An 18904-nucleotide genomic window follows, 5' to 3' on the forward strand; every position below is an offset into this window, starting at 1 on the left:
GGCCAGTGGACAGATAAACCAATATACATTGAGATAGGTAAATAAATGGATCAGTGGGCATATAGACAGACACAGTGATGGGCAGATAGACAGAGACCAACTGGAAGGCAGACAGACAGAGAAAGAGGGCAATGAATGGACGTAGAGTTGCGGTCTCGTCTGTGAGAGGGGGAAAGAAGGCTGTGGGGGCAGATAGATAAGAGGAGAGAAATAGAGACGAAGGGAGATAGATGTAGAGGCAGACCAATAGATAGATCGAGAATGCGGGGACAAATATATAGATAGATAGATAGATAAGGACTGAGGGTACAGATAAAGACATACATAGAAACTGTGGAGGCGGATAGATAAAGAGAAGAATACATGGAACTTGAGGGGGCTGATAGATACAGAGACAGATAGATGGAAGAATGCAAGGTCGTTTTCTCGTCGCTTCCGGAGGGTCCTTAGCACTTCTTCTTTACTAGTATGTGTATGCATGTGGCTTGTTGATATTCCTTCGCGTAATAGTGTAGCAAAGCGAGTCGAGGTTACGATAGTTGTGGGTATCGTAGCATCATGTTGTTATTGTTGTCGTTGTTGTTGTTGCTGTTGTTGTTATTGTTGTTGTTGTTGTCGCTGTTGCTGTTATTTTTTAAACCCATAGACAGAAAAGCTGGAGGTGACGACAGTACTTTTGATACCGATTGTAGATGTACTCTTTGCAATTTAAGTCTGTGTGTATATATCAGTGGTGTACAGGGTGGTTCATATGTAACGTCCCTTTTCCACTCTGCCAGGCAACTTCTCGTGTGCTGCGGGTACGGCTCAGAATTATCAGTGTCTATTCTTCATCATCTATTCATTTCCTACTCCCACTGCCACACCCATGCCCACACCAGCATACTCAGCCCTCGTCGCAACACACAAGATGCCGCCAGATGAGAGGCATTTTACGTTCTGTCCTGTACACTGCAACAGTAACGTAAAGCATTACCCAGTAGACTACAGAACTTTGAGGTGTCATTTCATGTTTCTCAAGTGTTGATCGAGAATTTAAAATGCTTCGTTAATCCTGGTATGTGTCAGTATTCTACTGAAAGAGAGGTCACAGTAAAAAAAGATGAAGAAAGAACGGAAGAGAGAAAGAAAGAAATGGTGAAAGAAAGGAAGAAAGAGAGAAAGAGAGAAAAGGCGTAGCGTCTGACTTACTGGAACGTATGTATTCTAGACTCGCCGTTCTTGTATCACAGTCTTTGTTCTAAGCATATTTTATTTCAGAATTAATTTTTGTTATTCTGAAAACTGATAAGACTGGGCACCGAACTATTTTTTCTTCTTTTTTATGTCGTTAGTGCAGTAAAGCACTCAGTTTTTGAACGGGGTGTAATTCCGTAAGCAGTTTACGAGTTCAGTATTTTTTCTTTACTATGGTCTGCATTTCTAGGTTATATAAAACACGTTGTATTAATAATAATAATAATAATAATAATAATAATAATAATAGTAATAAAAACAACAATAATAAATTGTTTAGGCTATTCTGTAATTTATATATACCTTTTCCCTCCTCCTTTCTCCTGTCTCTCCCCTCCCCTCCCCTCCCTCCCCCGACATCCCTGCCCTACCCCTCCCTTCCTCCTCCTTCCAGTCCTACTCTTCCCCTCCTCTTCTCTCCTGCCTTACCCTTCCCGTCCTCCCTCCTTCCCTCCCTCACTCCTGTTCAATCTACCTTCCCTTTCCTCCTCTCTTTCCCCTATAACCTTCAGCCTGTTCTTCCCTTTCCCTTCCCTACCTCCAATCCTATTCCCTCCCCTCCCTCCTACCTTACCCATCCCCACTCCTGTCCTACCGAGTCCCTCCCCCCTGCTTCCTTTCCAAACCTTTCCCTCCTCCCTGCTTCCTTTCCAAACCTTTCCCTCCCCCTTCCTCCAATTCTACCCTCCCTTTTCCCCTCCCTCTTTTCCTACCTCACCTCTTTCTAGCAAAAAGGGGGGAATGAAGTTTGTTTTTTCTAATATTTTCACTACAAGACATCCATTCCTAAGCGAGAAAAAATCGTCAAGTGAGAACAAGAAAAAAAAAAAAAAAACTATCTGGGGTGAAGGGGTCAATGAATCTGGATTTTTTTTTTTTTTCATAGACTTCGTCGAGAGTCGCGGGAATATGCATAGTCAGTGAAAAATATATAGATAAGCTCTGTGATTTGTACTGTGTAATTTTAAGAGCACTGTTTTATTTTGCTTATATTGGAGTGGAAAAAATATCCGGCAGGCCAGGAAAAATCGATGGAACTGAAATTCTACACTATTTGAGGGTGGTGAAAATTTTGAGCCCAGTCACGGAAGTGGAAATACAAATCGAGTCTTAAAAAAGGCTTTGGTTTATATATTTTTAATTTCAATATTCAGAGAGAGGTCAGAGTAAAAAATAATGTTGCTATGGTTTCAATACCTTACCAAAATATACTCTGCCTTGTTATTGCGTTACTGCATAGATATGTAGGCTACACATTTTCTTCAAAATTAATATGCAAATATAAAAACAATTGCAGACTATGCTTTTATGCCGCTCTTTATGACGCTATGTATTGTAGTGAGTATCTGTAAAGGTGGAGGCTTTTGAGAGCTAGTAAATAATGAGTTTATTTCCGTATGCAATTGATAAGTTCATTGTTTTACATTTACTGTAGTTTGTATTTGTAAGTGATAAATAACACGATGACCTAAAAAAAGTGTCAAGACTAGTATGAAATCCTCTCCTCTTCTCTCTATCAAATCACTCCCCTCCCCCTTCCCCCCTTCCTCCTCCAGCCTCTCATTCCTCTTGCCTCTCACATTCCCTCCCTCTTATCTTAGCCGCGAACCTCTCCCTCTTTCCTTTCACATTCCCTCCTTCTTATCTCAGCCTCCATTCCATCTATCGTCCACCTGAAAGGATATCGCCAAAAGAAGTTCAAAAGGAGGATAGGACAGATATAAGGCAGACGGTGAGGATGGTGGGTAGTATCAGAAAACAGTGGTATGGTGCAGAAGGGTAGGACAGATAGAAGGCATAGACGCTGAGAGAGAAGACAGGGGTAATTAAAGATTGCTATCACTCACAAGGGAATGCACGATGGTCTCCACACAGCTACAGTACACCGGCATACTGTTGTTCAGAATGCCATGATGAATGGTAAACATACAAGAACATAGGATCTCAAAGTTTGAGTTTGTATGGCTTTACCTTTGACCTTATAAATCTCATTAAAAGGCCGAACTACAAAAATGAAAAACAAAATTTCGGTGTATTTGACCAACGAACAATTGTACCGAGTTTGAAAAGAACTGGTGTACGTACAAATGAAGGGATGGCGCCTAATTGAAAAGTGTTTTAAAGAAAGACAGGAAAAGAAGAAGAAACTAAGCAAATACAGTAGGTCTGCACTATAATGCGGAACCCATTTACAGTGGTATGGTGTTAGAGGGTAGGAGAGATGCGAGGTACAGACGGTGAGAGGGATGATGGTGATAGTAGACTGTGTTTCGGTGTTGGTTGCTTACATCTACTTACTCTCTCCCTATCCTTCATCTCTCTTTCACCCCTGCTGTCTTCCTGATCCGATTTACCTCCCCCATCCCTCCTTACCACCCCATTCCTCTCATCCCCCTTACCCTATCGTTAATATCCCATCTTATTCAACTTCATGGTATTAAAGTGGAATTCTTTCATGTGGTGACCCCGATGTACGATAACCGGGCGGCTCAATTGCTTGGTTATACAAACATCCCTCGATTACTTCCCTATCCGCTAAATGAAAATTGGTGAACACTGGGAGGAGCAGAGCATCTTCAGCCTGCAGTCCACTGGGTTCACGTTTCAGATGAACCTGGGGCCACAACAGAAACAAATCAACCTCTTCCTTACTTACTGCAATATTCCGTCTTTTTGAAATCTGAGGAAGGCTTGGTGGTGGGCGAGGTTGAGGTCACTTTTCCCCGCCCACGAGGTTTCCGTGGGCGTGCTGCTCATGTTACCCCGCGCCCACACATCCGTCAGGGGAGGGTGGGTGCGGATGCGGGGGAGGACCACGAGCTGAAAGGATCAAAGAGAGTAATGGGAGATGGAAGACGTACCTGGGATGCAATTTTATAGAGAGAGTGTGTGTGTGTGTGTGTGTGTGTGTGTGTGTGTGTGTGTGTGTGTGTGTGTGAGAGAGAGAGAGAGAGAGAGAGAGAGAGAGAGAGAGAGAGGATAAATGACAAAAGGAGAGAGGTAAAACGAAAGTCTTAGAAGGGGGATGCAGAAAAAAAAGAGAGGATAAAGGCAGAAAGGATATGAAAGAGAAAAAGGAGAGAATTGGGAGGAAGACAGATAAAGAAAACGAAGATTAAGGACGAAAGAAGTTGAAAGAGAAAGTGAGCGAGGTGGTAAGACATGCTCCTTGTTTTCCTTCAAGAGGGAAAATGTGATCTGAGTGCACGTGCAGTTAGTATCAATTTTCCTTCTTTTTGATCTCGAGTATGCAATCGTGGAAGTATGGTATAATGCGTTCACCTTAACTTGGCCTAGATTCTTGGTCCTTTTGCGGCTTATTTCACGTACCTCTGAGGCAGACAGTGTGCTACGCCTCTACATCATTGACATGGCACCTCTTCATGGTGATCATTGTAATGCTCGTCTCTTCCTTTTGTAGGTTATTTCGCGTAGCTCGGTGACAGAAGCAGACAGTGCTACGGTACTACATCCCATAGTGCTTCATTGAGACTAGCACCATACAGTAACTGCTAATTAGTTACTACAAGTCAGCACTCAAGATGCGGATATAGCAATTTAAGGCCAAGCTATTGTAAAAAAAAAAAAAAAAAAAAAAAAAAGGGTTCAAAAGTTTAGCAGAAGTATAATAAAGATATGCCGGAAATATGCCAAAATTTTTGAAACTCGAGATTGCATTACATAGCACCTGAAAATGCACAACACACACACACACACACACACACACACACACACACACACACACACACACACTCTCTCTCTCTCTCTCTCTCTGTGACAGTATGAGGCCAGTCTTTTCTTGGTGCAATACACTACCATTTTCTACGGAACCAGAGACAGTACCAGACCTAAATCCGGTATATATAATGGATAGTTTGCCCTGAGAAGGCTTTGTTATACTGTACTATACTTAATGGCGTTCGGTGAGGACGTGAAATCTCCTACCTCTTCCCCCTCACCCCCTTTAGGTACGAATCTGGAGGAAGGCAAGAGAAAGTGGGAAGGAAGTAGGAGGGAGAGAGATAGGAGATCAAGAGGAAATGGAGAGGTGGAGTACGATGAGAAAAGAGAGATGGAGAGAGAAAGAGAAAAAAAAAAAAGAGACTAAGAGGTAGGGATGTGACAGAATATTAAGTAAGACAGGTGAAGGGATTACGGAGAAAAGGAGGGAGGAAATGGAGGTGGAGAGGAAATGGAGGTAGAGAGGAAATGAGAGAGGGAGAGATGACAGAAGACAATGGAGGGAGTTGAGAAAGAAATGGAAAGGAGGGGAGTATAGAAATGGCTGGGAGATGAAAATGGATAGGAGGTAAGAGTTAAAATAAAAAAAAGAAAAGGAAAAGAAGAAGAGACAAGAGAGAGAGAGAAGTGAGAGAAAAGTAAAGGGAGGAAGTAGAGAGAAGGAGGGAGGGAGGTAAGAAAAAATAGGAGACTTTTGAAACAGGAGTGGAGGAAAGGGAGGAAAGAAAAAGGAGAAAACTGGATGTAAGTAGGGAGGAAGAAAGACAGGAGGATATTAAGTGCGAAGAAAAGATTAGAGAGAGAGAGAGAGAGAGAGAGAGAGAGAGAGAGAGAGAGAGAGAGAGAGAGAGAGAGAGAGAGAGAGAGAGAGAGAGAGTTACATAGATACACAGGCCACTTCGAGGAGATTGGCCTGGAGGGAGTGCAGAAGAGTGAGTCATATTGATGACATGTCTGAAACAATTCCCCTCTCCCCCTCATTCCCCCTGCCCCCCTTTTCCCCTGCCCCCTTTCCCCTGGCCCCCCCGCTGCCCGGGTGAATGAGGGAGTGAGGATGAGGCAGGATGAAGGTGAGGAAGGGCGAGCGCAAGGCAGAGTGAGGCAGGGCTAAGATGAGGCAGGAAGAGGGTGAGACAAGGAAAGGCTGGATGAGAATGGGTGAGGGTGAGGGAGTGACATACCTAAGGCAGTGAGGTGGCTTCTATCTGGCGTTAGGGTGAGGGAGAAAATAAGGGTGAGGCAGAGTAGAACAAAATAACGGTAGGGGGATGATGGTGAGGCAGGGTGAGATCGAGGCAGGGTGAGATCGGGGCAGAGTGAGGGTGAGGTAGGGCGAGGGTAAGGCAGGGTGCAATCGAGGCAGAGTGAGGGTGAGGCAGGGTGAGGCGATAACATACCTGAGGCAGCGTGGTGGTACCCCCCGTGGCTCGCTTAAGGGTGGGGGTGAGGGTGAGGGTGGACTGTCTCAGCTGCCGGGGGGTCAGGGGCTCACCATCCTCGTAGCTTACACCAACCTGTACACACACACACACACACACACACACACACACACACACACACACACACACACACACACACACACACACACACACACACACACACACACACACACACACACACACACACACACACACACACACACACACACACACACACACACACACACACACACACACACACACACACACACACACACACACACACACACGGAAAAACAAAACACCTTCATTAGAATTTAGCGTCACGTGAAGAGATAATAAACAATAATGGTGAATTTATTGAAGAATGTGTGTGTGTGTGTGTGTGTGTGTGTGTGTGTGTGTGTGAGAGAGAGAGAGAGAGAGAGAGAGAGAGAGAGAGAGAGAGAGAGAGAGAGAGAGAGAGAGAGAGAGCGGTGATGGAGTGCAAATGAGAGTAAGTCACTTAAATTAGACTGACCCGTTTCCTATCTACCTTGTTACCTACCTGCCATACACTTCTACCTACCTCACTTTCCTTTCTGCCTCACTTTCCTTCCTGCCTCTGTTTTGTTCCTGCCTCACCTTTCTTTCTGCCTCGCTCTTCTAATTACCTCACTTTTGCCTCACTGTCTTACCTGCCTCAGTTTCGTACCTGCCCCATTTTTGTACCTGTCTCATTTTTCCCTCACTTTCCTACCTACCTCATTTTTTCCTTAATTTCCTACCTACCTCACTATCTTGTCTGTATGACTCACATTCTTACATGCCTCACTTTTCTACCTCACCCACCTTCCAACCTGCCTGTCTAACCTCTGCCTACCTCTGCCTACCTTACTTTTGAGCACCTTAATACCTACCTTGCCTTTTTCTACCTGTCTACCTACCTCACTTCTGGCTACATGTTATTCTTGCTCACCTCTCTCTTACTTTCTTCTGTACTCCTTTCGAATTACATATCAACCTGCTTCTATCCCACTTGATTATACTCTCTCTCTCTCTCTCTCACTCTCTCTCTCTCTCTCTCTCTCTCTCTCTCTCTCTCTCTCTCTCAAACAACCCCATAATAAGAACCGTAATGGCTCTCTGATCTTCCAGGACCTGTAGGAGTGGCCTGGTAAGAGCTTTTGATCCTTAAGTACGGGACCCAGGGACCTTATACGCATTAAGTCGTGAATATTAAAGAGAGAGAGAGAGAGAGAGAGAGAGAGAGAGAGAGAGAGAGAGAGAGAGAGAGAGAGAGAGAGAGAGAGAGAGAGAGAGAGAGAGAGAGAGAGAGAGAGAGAGAACAAGCTCAACTAACCAAACCTGAGTCAGCATAAGTTAATTTAAATCACTATCACGTTCAGTAACAACAGCAATGACAGGAAAAACAAAGACAGTTGTTACATAATGTTGGTAATGTAATACGATTAACAAAATGGTTTATGGTAGAAAAGATGGTAATGATAATGAGTATGACAACAGTGCTGTTTAAACGAAAAGGCATACTACTACTACTACTACTACTACTAACAATAATAAGAACAATAATGATAAGGACACTAGAAATACCAGGCCTTTGGTGTTTACTGAGGCTGAAGGACGGAGGCTTAACTGTATTTTAATTACATTATGGGATATTAACAGTACATACTGAACACCTACTTCGGGTTCACAAAGGAGCGTGTCAGATATGTAATTAATTATTCTCTATTTACGTTATCTGGGTGTAAAATTGCCATCTCTCCATCTTGAATAGAAAACTGAAACAAGAGATGAATGCTAGTATATCGGGGGAGTGCTGTGGATAGGATGTATAGTCGTAGTATTGTATTTTTCTGTCATTGAGCTAAGGGTTCAATAAAACTAAAATCTCTGCTTAGGTAAAGTGGATGAACTATATTACTGGAATTCGGATTAGTGACTGGCTCCTAGGTGCAGGTTTGAACTCATAAACGGTTGTCATGTGAGACTGAGCTCCTGAGGATAATATTTTGAGAGAGGGTACTTGAAGGGGAAGGAAATTCTGAAAGACGTGAAGGGCAACGAAGGCTTATCAAGAACTTCAAGGGTGCATAGGTAAGATCTGACGAGGAAAATAACACACAATGGCCTTAAAACCTGCAGGACTGGAGGGCTAAAAAGAAAGAAAGAAAGACAGAGAAAGAAAGACAGAGAAAGAAAGAAAGAAAGAAAGAAAAGAAATAAGATCAGAATGGGACGTTCTGTTAGTATCATTTGCATTATTTACAGACACTTAAAGTAAACCTCCTCAGTCTCTCCAGTCTGTAATCATCTTGAAAATGGCACCCCATGATTAGCCTTCCCGTAGGTGTCCCCATTTCTGAGAGACAGCATTGATTATAGACCAAAACACAGTGATTGAAACAGACCGTTAAGACGAGCGAGACAACATAGATGATGCCAGGGAACAGGCCAAGGTGAATGACGATAATAAGGTGGACAAGAGCTATGGTGATGACGATGAGGAGGACGAGAACTATGATGATGACGATGAAGAGGACGAGAACTATAATGATGGCAATGAGTAGGACGAGAACTATGCTGATGGCGATGAGGAGGACGAGAACTATGCTGATGGTGATGACTGGATGATGATGATGATCCTGAATATGATGACAGGTTGTGTTATGGACCTGGCCACTCGCGGCTTCAGGAGATGGCTTTGCTAGACTGGTGGTTGGTTGATGGAGTCTTCCCTGCCTTTAGGATTAGCCTGCATCAGTCCACATTAGGTTCAATATAGGATAGAATTAGCTCTTCAGGAAGAATGATAGAATTAATCCTTCCACATGCTGATGAAGTACGGATGGGGACGGAGCATCTGTAGGAAGTGATACACTTGTAAGTCGAAGTGATGTATTAGCTGTGTCTGTGAGTATCAGAGTCTGTAATGGCAATAACAGAGCCAACAGGGTGCCAACATACCCCTGGACTCGGGGCTGACGCATCATAAGCAAATTAGCCACCGAGTCACCATAGCTCTGACTGAAATGAAGCCACGATGATTTGCGGTGTTAAATGAAATACTTAATGAAAAATAAAGGTAATAGTAAATGGTAATAGCAATGACAAATTAAATGAGTGATGGCAAAAATGAGTAACTTAATAATAATAATAATAATAATAATAATAAAAAAAATAATAATAATGATAATAATGCTAAAGAACAGGTAGTAAAGCTCATGACGAAAGAGCTAAATGGTAAAGTTAATGCATGGTAAGCGTTGGTACTCACAGCCGCTGTGAGAGACATGCCAGGCTTGAAAATGAGCGGCGCCGACCCCACGAAGCCCACCTTCACCTTGGGGGCCACGATTCGAGTCCTGGGGGGGAAGGGGAGATGAGTAGGGGGTCTTAGGGAGAGTAGGGGGCAGGGGAACGAGTAGGGGGGGGCGGAGGACGAGTGGAGGGGGACGTAGGGGGAGTAGGGAGGTGGGTAAAGGAGTAAGGGAAGTATGAGGCGAATGGGGACGAACAATGGGAGTATAAGGTAGATGGGGAAGGGTAAGTGGAGTATTAGGTGATGGGAACAAGTAGGTGGAAGATAAGGTGATTGGTGACGAGTGGAGACAGCGTTAGGGTAAGATTTGACGAGTTTAAGGACGAGTTAGGAGTAAGAAAATGTGTAGGAAGACTGACAAAAAGTAAGAGTTAGAATATGGAGGGTCGAGGAGAATGGACAAAGTGAAGGAGGATAGTGGAGAAGAGTGAGGAGAATGAGGAGAGTGGAAGAGCAAAGGAGGGTGGAGGAAAAGTGAGGATAAGTAGAGAAAGTGAGGCAGAATGGGAAAGAAAGGGTGAGGCAAAGTGAAGGAAGTGTAAGGCAGAGTTGAGGAGGAGTGAAGGAGAGTGGAAGAAAAATGAAGTAGAGTGGAGAAAGAGTGAAGGAGGTGTGAATAAGAGTAGAGGAAAAGCGATGGAGTGTGGAAGAAGAGTGAAGAAGAACTGAAGAGTGAAGGAGAGTTGTGGAAGAGTGAGAGAGAAATAAGGAAGAACAAAGGGGAGTGCGGGATAATAGGAGGAGCAGGAAGAGGAAAGTAAAAGTGGCTGAGAAAGAGGTCAGACCAAAACAGACCGACTGGGGTATTTATGGTGTGCTTATGTTGTGACTGAGTGCATGTGTGTGTGTGTGTGTGTGTGTGTGTGAGAGAGAGAGAGAGAGAGAGAGAGAGAGAGAGAGAGAGAGAGAGAGAGAGAGAGAGAGCACACACACACACACACACACACACACACACACACACACACACACACACACACACACACACACACTGGACACATCAAAACACAAGAGACAGACTGACATGTAAAGAGACAGCAAAGAAATGAACAGTGAAATGAAGCAAGGAAATGAGATGTCGATGACTCGAGGAAGTATTCATAAATCATCTTAGTATCTGAGTATAAACAGGCACAAAATTGCTAGGTATGAGAGGTTGCTAAAGTCTATGGGAATGAATCACCTAATTTCCGAAAAAAGTTAGTGAGGGACAGACGGACAGGGCGGCTCTTACAGGTGCTCCAGCATTTGAAAAGACAGAAAGATACAGAATGACAGATAAACAGGAAAAGCTTATTTAAAAAAGAAAAAAAAAAGAGGCTGGCAGATATACTGAAAGTGAATATGAATGGAGAGAAAATGCAAAGTTATTGATAAACTGAAAAGCAAGTGGATAAATAGAAAACATTTAAGAATATAGGTGGAAAAAGACAGGCCAATAGGCAATCAAAGAAAATGAATAGACGGAGATAGCCTGAAAGTGCAGAGAAACAGACAGACAGATAAACGGACAAAGGAAATAAATAGCTGGAGAGAGCTTCTAAAAATACAGAAGAGACATAATAATAGGTAAACAGGAAAGGCACACATATAGAGAACGTCTAAAAACACAGAGGAAAGAGACAGGTTGACAAATAAACAGAAAAAAGGCAGTATTTATAGAAGGAGAGCATCTAAAACTAGGGAAAGAGAGACATACGTACAGGAAATCAGGAAAAGCAAATGAATAGGGAGTTTCTAAAAATACAGAGAAAGAGACAGACTGACAGATAAACAGGAGTGACAAATAAACACATGGAGGGCATAAAAAAAATACATTGAGACAGACTGACAGGTAAAAATAAGTAAAGCGAAATGAACAGGCAGAGAAATGAAAGAAATAATTAATAACCCACCGGTAAAGGTAAACAGAAAAGCAAATAAATAAACAAAGATCATCAAAAAATACAGAGAAGAGAAAAGGACTTAGACAGAAATGCAAAAATGAAAGAGAGAAAAGGGACAGACTGACAGATAGACAGAAAATTACACAATGAAGAGACCGATTAAGAGGAGCAAGAGTTAATACCCCAGTGGTCTCACCTAGCATGACCCTTGTGGAGGTCACCCAGGAAGGTGTGGCGCATCGTGACCTCGACCTTGACCTCGGCGTTTACTAGGTCATCCAAGGTTCGGTTGACTGCGACGCGTTCCAGGGGGTACTGGAAGCCCTGCCAACCCTCAGCCTGCAAAGAGAATAAGAGAATTAGTATATATTTTTTATTTTTATGGCGAATATATAAATTCTATCTGTCTACCTGTATGTATGTATATATGTATGTATACTACGTGTTAGTGGACAGATATGGATATATTCATAGATAAACAGATAAATAGACAGATAGAAGGGGAAAATCATGTATAGATATATAAATAGATAGATACAGGATAGATACATAGAAAGACAGAAGCAGACAGACAGGAAGATAGACAGAAAGATATATAAGTAGACGAACAGGTAGATAGATATACATTTACAGAGACAGATAGATTGACTGACTGATTACCTCCGCCAACGAGGTTGGAGGAGGTTATGTATTCACCTATGTTTGTTTGTTTGTCCACACGATATCTCCAAAAGTTCTCAGTGACTTTCGATGAAATACTAATTTACATAGGAGGAGGTCTAGGAAGATAAGCCAGCCAGCCAGCCAGCTAGACAGACAGACAGAGAGATAGAAAGACAGATAGACTGACAGATAAACCAATACATAGGTAAATATGGGTATTAAATAATGCAATACGACAATCTTTGCAGTGAATTCAGCAGCGGTGTTCGTGTTGAATGTAGTGGTGACGCCTCTGACAGATTATAGAGGCGTGGTGTATAGCAGCGTGTAATTAATGGCTCAAGTGGCAGTCGTTTCAACCTGTTAAAATAATTCATTATTCAATTCATTAACTCATTTTTTTTGTGTTCGGGACAACTTCGGTATTTTATTTCGGGCAACACCAAGCAATATTAATCAGTTGAGAGTGGGTCGTATACGAAACTAAGGTGCACTGTTTGCATTAATCCTATCATGGTGTGAACAACTCTGCCAATCTATTTAACCCAGTGCCAAACGATTTTGTTCAGCTGAGAGTAAGAATGAAAACATCAGAATGTTAATGTTGTCACTAACAACTGGGTGTGTTAGGAGGAGAGATGTGAACATTCGGGGTGGAGTTGCAAGAGGTAAACTGAAAAAGACTTGGGAGTAGGTAATAGAGTGGCCTCAGGATTCAAGGACTGAATGGATGGGCTTTTTAAAAAGGATAAAAAAATAAAAACGATCAGAGATTTTTCGTTGGCCGGGCAGGTACGTGTAAAATGAACAAAAACACTAGACACTGTAGATGCGGAAGCACAAGGTCCTGATATGGAAGTTTGCTAAAGTTTGCTTGAATGGAACACCTCATTTCCGAAAATCCTTAGCAAGTGACTGACGGACAAGCTTATTCCGATAAATACTCCCTCATCCACAAATCGAGATAAAACTGTTGTGACATCACAATGCCTAATGAAAGCGTTGTACTCGCATTTGGAGTTGTTTATTGAGAAAATTTGGTACAATTTTTCCAGATGTGGGGTGGAGAGCTATATAAATGGGAATGGTCGGAGCTGGAGGTTGGACAGCCTAATGGTGGAAGTCAGTTTATGGCCACCTCCTTTGGGATAAAGGTGTCTGGCTTTCAGTGGGTTATAATACTTCCATGGAGCTTATACTCACAAGGGGCACATAATCGGTGAACACTGGCTTGAAGGCGGAGTTGGGCAGGTTCCAGTGGCTCTTGAGGTAGACGGTGATGTTGGCTTTGGTGGGTAGGGGGCTGTAGGTGAGGTAGAACGCCCCGAACCTCCCACTCAACCCTCCTGACCCAGCCACGGTGGAATAGGGTACCTCCACCAGCACCTGAAAGAGGGAGGGTTGGCAGGTGGCTTTGAGGATAGAGCTCATTATCATCATCAACATCATCATTCTTATTCTTACTCTTATTACTGTATCATCGTCAGCCTAGTGAGACGATAATGTAATCGTCTGCGTCTATGTGTGTGTGTGTGTGTGTGTGTGTGTGTGTGTGTTTATCATCATCTTTATCATCATTCTTATTCTCATTCTTACTACTGTATCATCGTCCTCCTAGTGAGACGATAATGTAATCGCCTGCGTCTGTGTGTGTGTGTGTGTGTGTGTGTGTGTGTGTGTGTGTGTGTGTGTGTGTGTTGTCAAAATATCTTAAAATCAAGTGGGGAAATTGTATCCAAACTTTGTGGGCAGTATCCCGGAATATCTGGCTTGTTGCTTAAAAATTTTGGCGAAGCTGCGATGATAAATTTTCTCCGATTGCCAGAGGATTACAGATTTAGTTAGTTTCTAGACAGGAACGCAAACAGACACTGAAACGCGGCGTGTGAAATCCTCAGACGTTTTTAAATTTTGGCGAAGCTGCGATGATGTGCCTCTGATTGCCAGAGGATCACTGATCTAGTTTTTTAATGATGGCGGTCGATAAACATTCGTGGGCGAATGTATTAGTTATTATTATTATTATTATTATTATTATTATTACTATTATTATTATTGTTATTATTATTATTATTATTATTATTATTATTATTATTATTATTATTTCATTATTATTTCATTATTATTATTTTTATTTTTATCATTATCATCATCATCATCATCATCATCACAGTATACATAATCATCATTGTCATCATCATCGTTTCTATCATAATCCTTGTAATGAAAAAGTGGAGCTTATTTCTAAAGCCTTCACTACAAGAGGCCTTTCGTGAGGTGAAGAAAATTGTTTGGATGTATAAAAAGAGAAGGGAAGACAACCTCTAGCTGAAAGGACAAAACATATGGTCATAATGCTGTTAAAAGAGCCTTTGAATGTAAAGATAAAAAGATCTGTCACGTAATAGCAAGACTGACCTCAAACGTGTGTGGGAAGTACTTGGTAATGAAAATATGGATAGACTGACTAAAAATCTATATGGGAAGTTCTTTGTGACGAAGGTAAAGGAGACTGACCTCGTGTGGGAAGTACTTCTGAGGAAGATAATACTAATGTAAATTAACTGCCAACCTAAGAGGAAAGTACTTGAAGATGGATTTAAAGCATACTAACCTCAAACCTGGGAGGGAAGTACTTGGTAATGAAGAATGGCTGGTAGTGAACCTGGGCCCCCGCTCTCACCTTGACCCTCCACCACCCCGGCTTGGGCAGGCCAGGCGTCCCCAGGCTCAGCTCAATCACGCCTGCAACACACCACGACATAGATCAACTACTCTTTTCACTCTAGCTTGGCCCAGATTTTTCGTTTCTTTTGCGGTTTATTTCACATAGTCCGTCTGAACACACCAAGGTACAGATGAATTTGTTGGTGAATATTGGTGGATTCGAACGTACGATCACACACACACACACACACACACACACACACACACACACACACACGAAACTTGGACTTTTGCCTCTGTTATTTTGTAATATAACCTTCATTCTCTCCTGTAATCTTTCCTCTTATCATTATTCCTCTTCTTCGCCTCTTTTTATTTCTTCTTATATTTTGGTTCCTGTTCTATTGCTTTCTATTCATCTTCTTCTCCCCCCCTTCTCTCTGTCTGTCTGTCTGTCTGTCTCTCATCCTCCACCTAAAGGATATTGAACCTGGGTATGAAAAAACCTTAGACTAAACCACCAATTTTTTTTTTTTTTTTTTTTTTTTTTTTTTTTTTTACCACAGGATTTGTTTTAATCTGATAAAGGTCCCTAACCCCGCTGAGTTCACTGACGGCGAAGTGTACTCAGGTTGGAGGGCGAGATCTGATAAGTAACCAAGGAGACTCATTCTTATCTCACAACAACAGCTTGCCGAATGTCATGCAACCCCGACTTAGGATCCAGCTGGTGAGATTAGCCTGGTTCCGTCAGATGAAAACGAACCGTCTATAGTATGCAGTACTGTGCTTGTTTTTTTTCTGATTATTTTATAAGATTCAAAGGGAACTTGAAGACTAAGCTGTCGTTACTCGTAGACGGGAAATGATGAAGTAGTAAAGTTGGACAGCGTAAAAGCGAAGTATATCCACTGCTTGGGTGGTGTACGTATTGTAATCATCATTATCATCATCATCGTCATTATTATCCCAACTAGAAAGCGTGCTAAGAATTTACTACTCATTGCATACTGAATAATTCCTTTTCTCTTTCTCCTCCTCCTCCTCATCATCATCATCACCGTTGTCGTCGTCGTAAGCCAGTGGACTAACAGACAGAGGAAAGAGATGTAAAGAGAAAGCTGTTAATATTAAGAGAGTGGCTTTCAGAAAGATAAACTGAGTGCTGTTGTAGAAATGAGAAGGGCTGGGTGGGATAGTACAGAGTGGTAGCCCGACAGTTTTATTGTGACAATGGATGGCAAAACAAAGATAGGAAGCTAATACACGATGGATTACTGTATACAGGTATACTGAGAGAACCTGATAGATAAGTAGTCACAGTGGAAGGCAAAACAAAGACGAGAAGTGGGATAGATAGCCCGATCGACACTGATACTGAACACAGATAAAAAATGATAAAATTGTAGTTTGAAATGACACCTCTACAGTACATGGCTTACTAGACCATGTCACTGTATGTGTAGCCTGACGCGACGTATCTTGTAATTAGTAATATAAAGTGTTAGCCTAGATAAGCATTATTTAGAAAACTATGAAACATGCTCATAGCCAGCCAGATGATCTCGGATTGGCGTTGATTTTGTCGAAGGCAGATCAAGCTGGAGAATGATGTTAAAATGTATACCAGCAATTCTCATATTCTAAAATTACATCAGACCTACGTACCCAGCAGTGTTAAACTTGTATAAATCTGTCATCACCATCATCATTATTACCACTCACTAATTTTTGTTGTCTCACTAGGAGCGTAAGTGGCCGTGGATAGACTACTCAGCCCCAACTTTTATGGCAAGAGTGACCAATCATTCTTCCTTCAGTGCCGTTCTGTAAGCAATACACCATTGGATGTACTGTTAACCCTTACTGGTTTCCAATTGGAGCGCTTTAGCCCACTAAATCACTAGGTAACATCTGATTATATGCTTACCATCTAACGCAATAAATGGTTTCCTGTGTTAACATTTGACTTTTCATTCAGTGCAATGTCACCTGAAGGTCGCCTACATTAAGTTAGTAGCTGGTGAGTGTCCCCATCTACCATAACAGCAAAAAGTAAAGTCGATACTCATACATATGCCAACGACCTGCCAGCATCTGGACCTGCCACAGAGACACTCCAGTCGTGTCAAAAAGGTTTATACCAACCTGTTCATTTAGCAACCTATGAGCACCTGGACTTCATACAAAATCGCTTCTACTCCTCCCGGTCACTGATAATTTTTTTTTTTATATGATATAAATTTTTTTTAGTGAATATGCCGTCGGACCGGTTGAACAGCTGTGGTATGCGGGCCTCTAACCCCACCTCGCCACTGCAGTATTTCTTGTTACCAAGCTACTTTTTCCCTAGACGTACATAGGCCTTTCTGTAAATGTAGTTGCACGTATACCCTGTATATATTCAGTATAGCTGCATGCATACATATAATACAAAATATGCAGTACACACAAGAATATTAAATATACAGGGTGTCGGAAAATGTTTCACCACACCTTATGATGGTAAATGAAAAAAAAAGTGAGTCAAGGTATTGTAAAAAGTGAAGTACCGTAGCTCATATACTGTAGACCAACTCCTTGAGGTATAATAGATGTTATTTATGTTCATGCTGTTGGTTATGTGTGGAGGTGTAGGAGGACTACTGGGCCTTGGGATAGGCAACTGCCCCCAAGAAATAGGCCCTGAGCCTTTGCCCAGAGTCGGACACATAAAAAAAAAAAAAAAAAAATTATAATATCCATAGAGCTATGTATTGATGTCTCAGGGCTGGCGTGATAGGATACAGTGAACAATCTTTGCAGGGATTCACTAACAAATATACAATCAGTTCCTTGCCGGATCTTAGTTATGCGAGAAATAAATACCGTAAGTTATTTGATTTGTGGTAGGTGTGGGTGCCCACCATCCACTCACTCGATGTAGTGCTGCCTTTGGATGACCCTGCACTGAGTGACAAGCCCTGTGGTTCTCTGCAAAACAATAAAACCATTTACTGCGTTGGGTAGTAACCATATAACCAAATGACACCAGGAGGTTTAGTGCGTTAAGATGCTCAGTCCGAACTGAGCTCATAAAGGTTTATATCCGAAGGGAAGTTGAAGTATATTGCTCACATAATGCCACTCAGAGTCCATTGAGGCTGATCGCCCTCGGCTTTTATGTCGGGACTGAGTAGCCTGGCCTGGCCTGCTCCTGATGAGGTAAAAACAGTAAAGAACTGGATGATGGATGGATGGATTTAATTTAGTATGACGGGCAAGGAAAGGAGGATGCTGCATCTTACCATGTCTCTTATTATTCTTGTAAAAAACATATCAAAGGTACGACGGAGAATAGATGGTAAATAGGTTTGAGAATACCACCCCAGCATTTCGTCAGGTTAGCTTGCCGTAATCTTATAAGTTCTATGTGTTTAACTCCAGGTGTGAGCATACCTGTACTGGGGAACTGGGACAACCACCTCTTGAGCACGTAGCCGTCACTGTCCTGGGAAAGAAAGAAAAATAGTCATGTTTGGGTACTAGAAGGCTTTATAATGATACCTTGCTTTATAATACCAGGTTGATTTCTGATACCAGCTTTTTTTATATTTCCTTTTTGCTTCATAATACCTGGTTTCTTTATAATACTGTTTTCTTTTTTTAATAATACCAGCTGGACTTACAGTACCACCTTACTTTCAGTACCAGTTTACTTCCTAATAAAATAGGCCATAATACCAGCTTTCCTTAAAACATAAATTTTTCCTAAGACTGGTTTTCTTAAAATAAATTTTCTTTGCGGTACCAGTTTGATTTATAGGTTTACTTTATAATATCAGTTTTTCTGATTTTCCAGCTTGATTTATAATATTAGTGTCCTTTATAATACCAATTTGATTTATAATACCAGAGTGTTTTATATTCCTTTGCTCTACGATATCAATACACATTACAATACCAAAATCGGACTCCCAGCGGGTAGGAGA

At 41.9% G+C, this 18904-nt stretch overlaps 1 protein-coding gene across 1 annotated transcript in view; it reads right to left on the reverse strand.

The window, feature by feature from the left end:
• LOC145391360 (CD109 antigen-like) overlaps positions 1-18904 on the reverse strand; it is a 98849-nt gene that overhangs the window by 40645 nt on the left and 39300 nt on the right. Inside the window, exons 7-13 of the mRNA XM_080265958.1 lie at positions 18372-18423; positions 14881-15011; positions 13470-13652; positions 11800-11942; positions 9676-9763; positions 6375-6491; positions 3893-4056 (exon numbers count right to left, since the gene is read on the reverse strand). Of these exons, the coding sequence (XP_080122084.1) occupies positions 3893-4056; positions 6375-6491; positions 9676-9763; positions 11800-11942; positions 13470-13652; positions 14881-15011; positions 18372-18423 (878 nt within the window). The remainder of the gene's footprint in view (positions 1-3892; positions 4057-6374; positions 6492-9675; positions 9764-11799; positions 11943-13469; positions 13653-14880; positions 15012-18371; positions 18424-18904) is intronic.

Source organism: Coenobita brevimanus, chromosome 18 (genome assembly GCF_032717465.1).
Source record: "Coenobita brevimanus isolate Jiangsu-jjx chromosome 18, ASM3271746v2, whole genome shotgun sequence".
In the NCBI taxonomy this organism is placed as follows: Eukaryota; Metazoa; Arthropoda; class Malacostraca; order Decapoda; family Coenobitidae; genus Coenobita; species Coenobita brevimanus.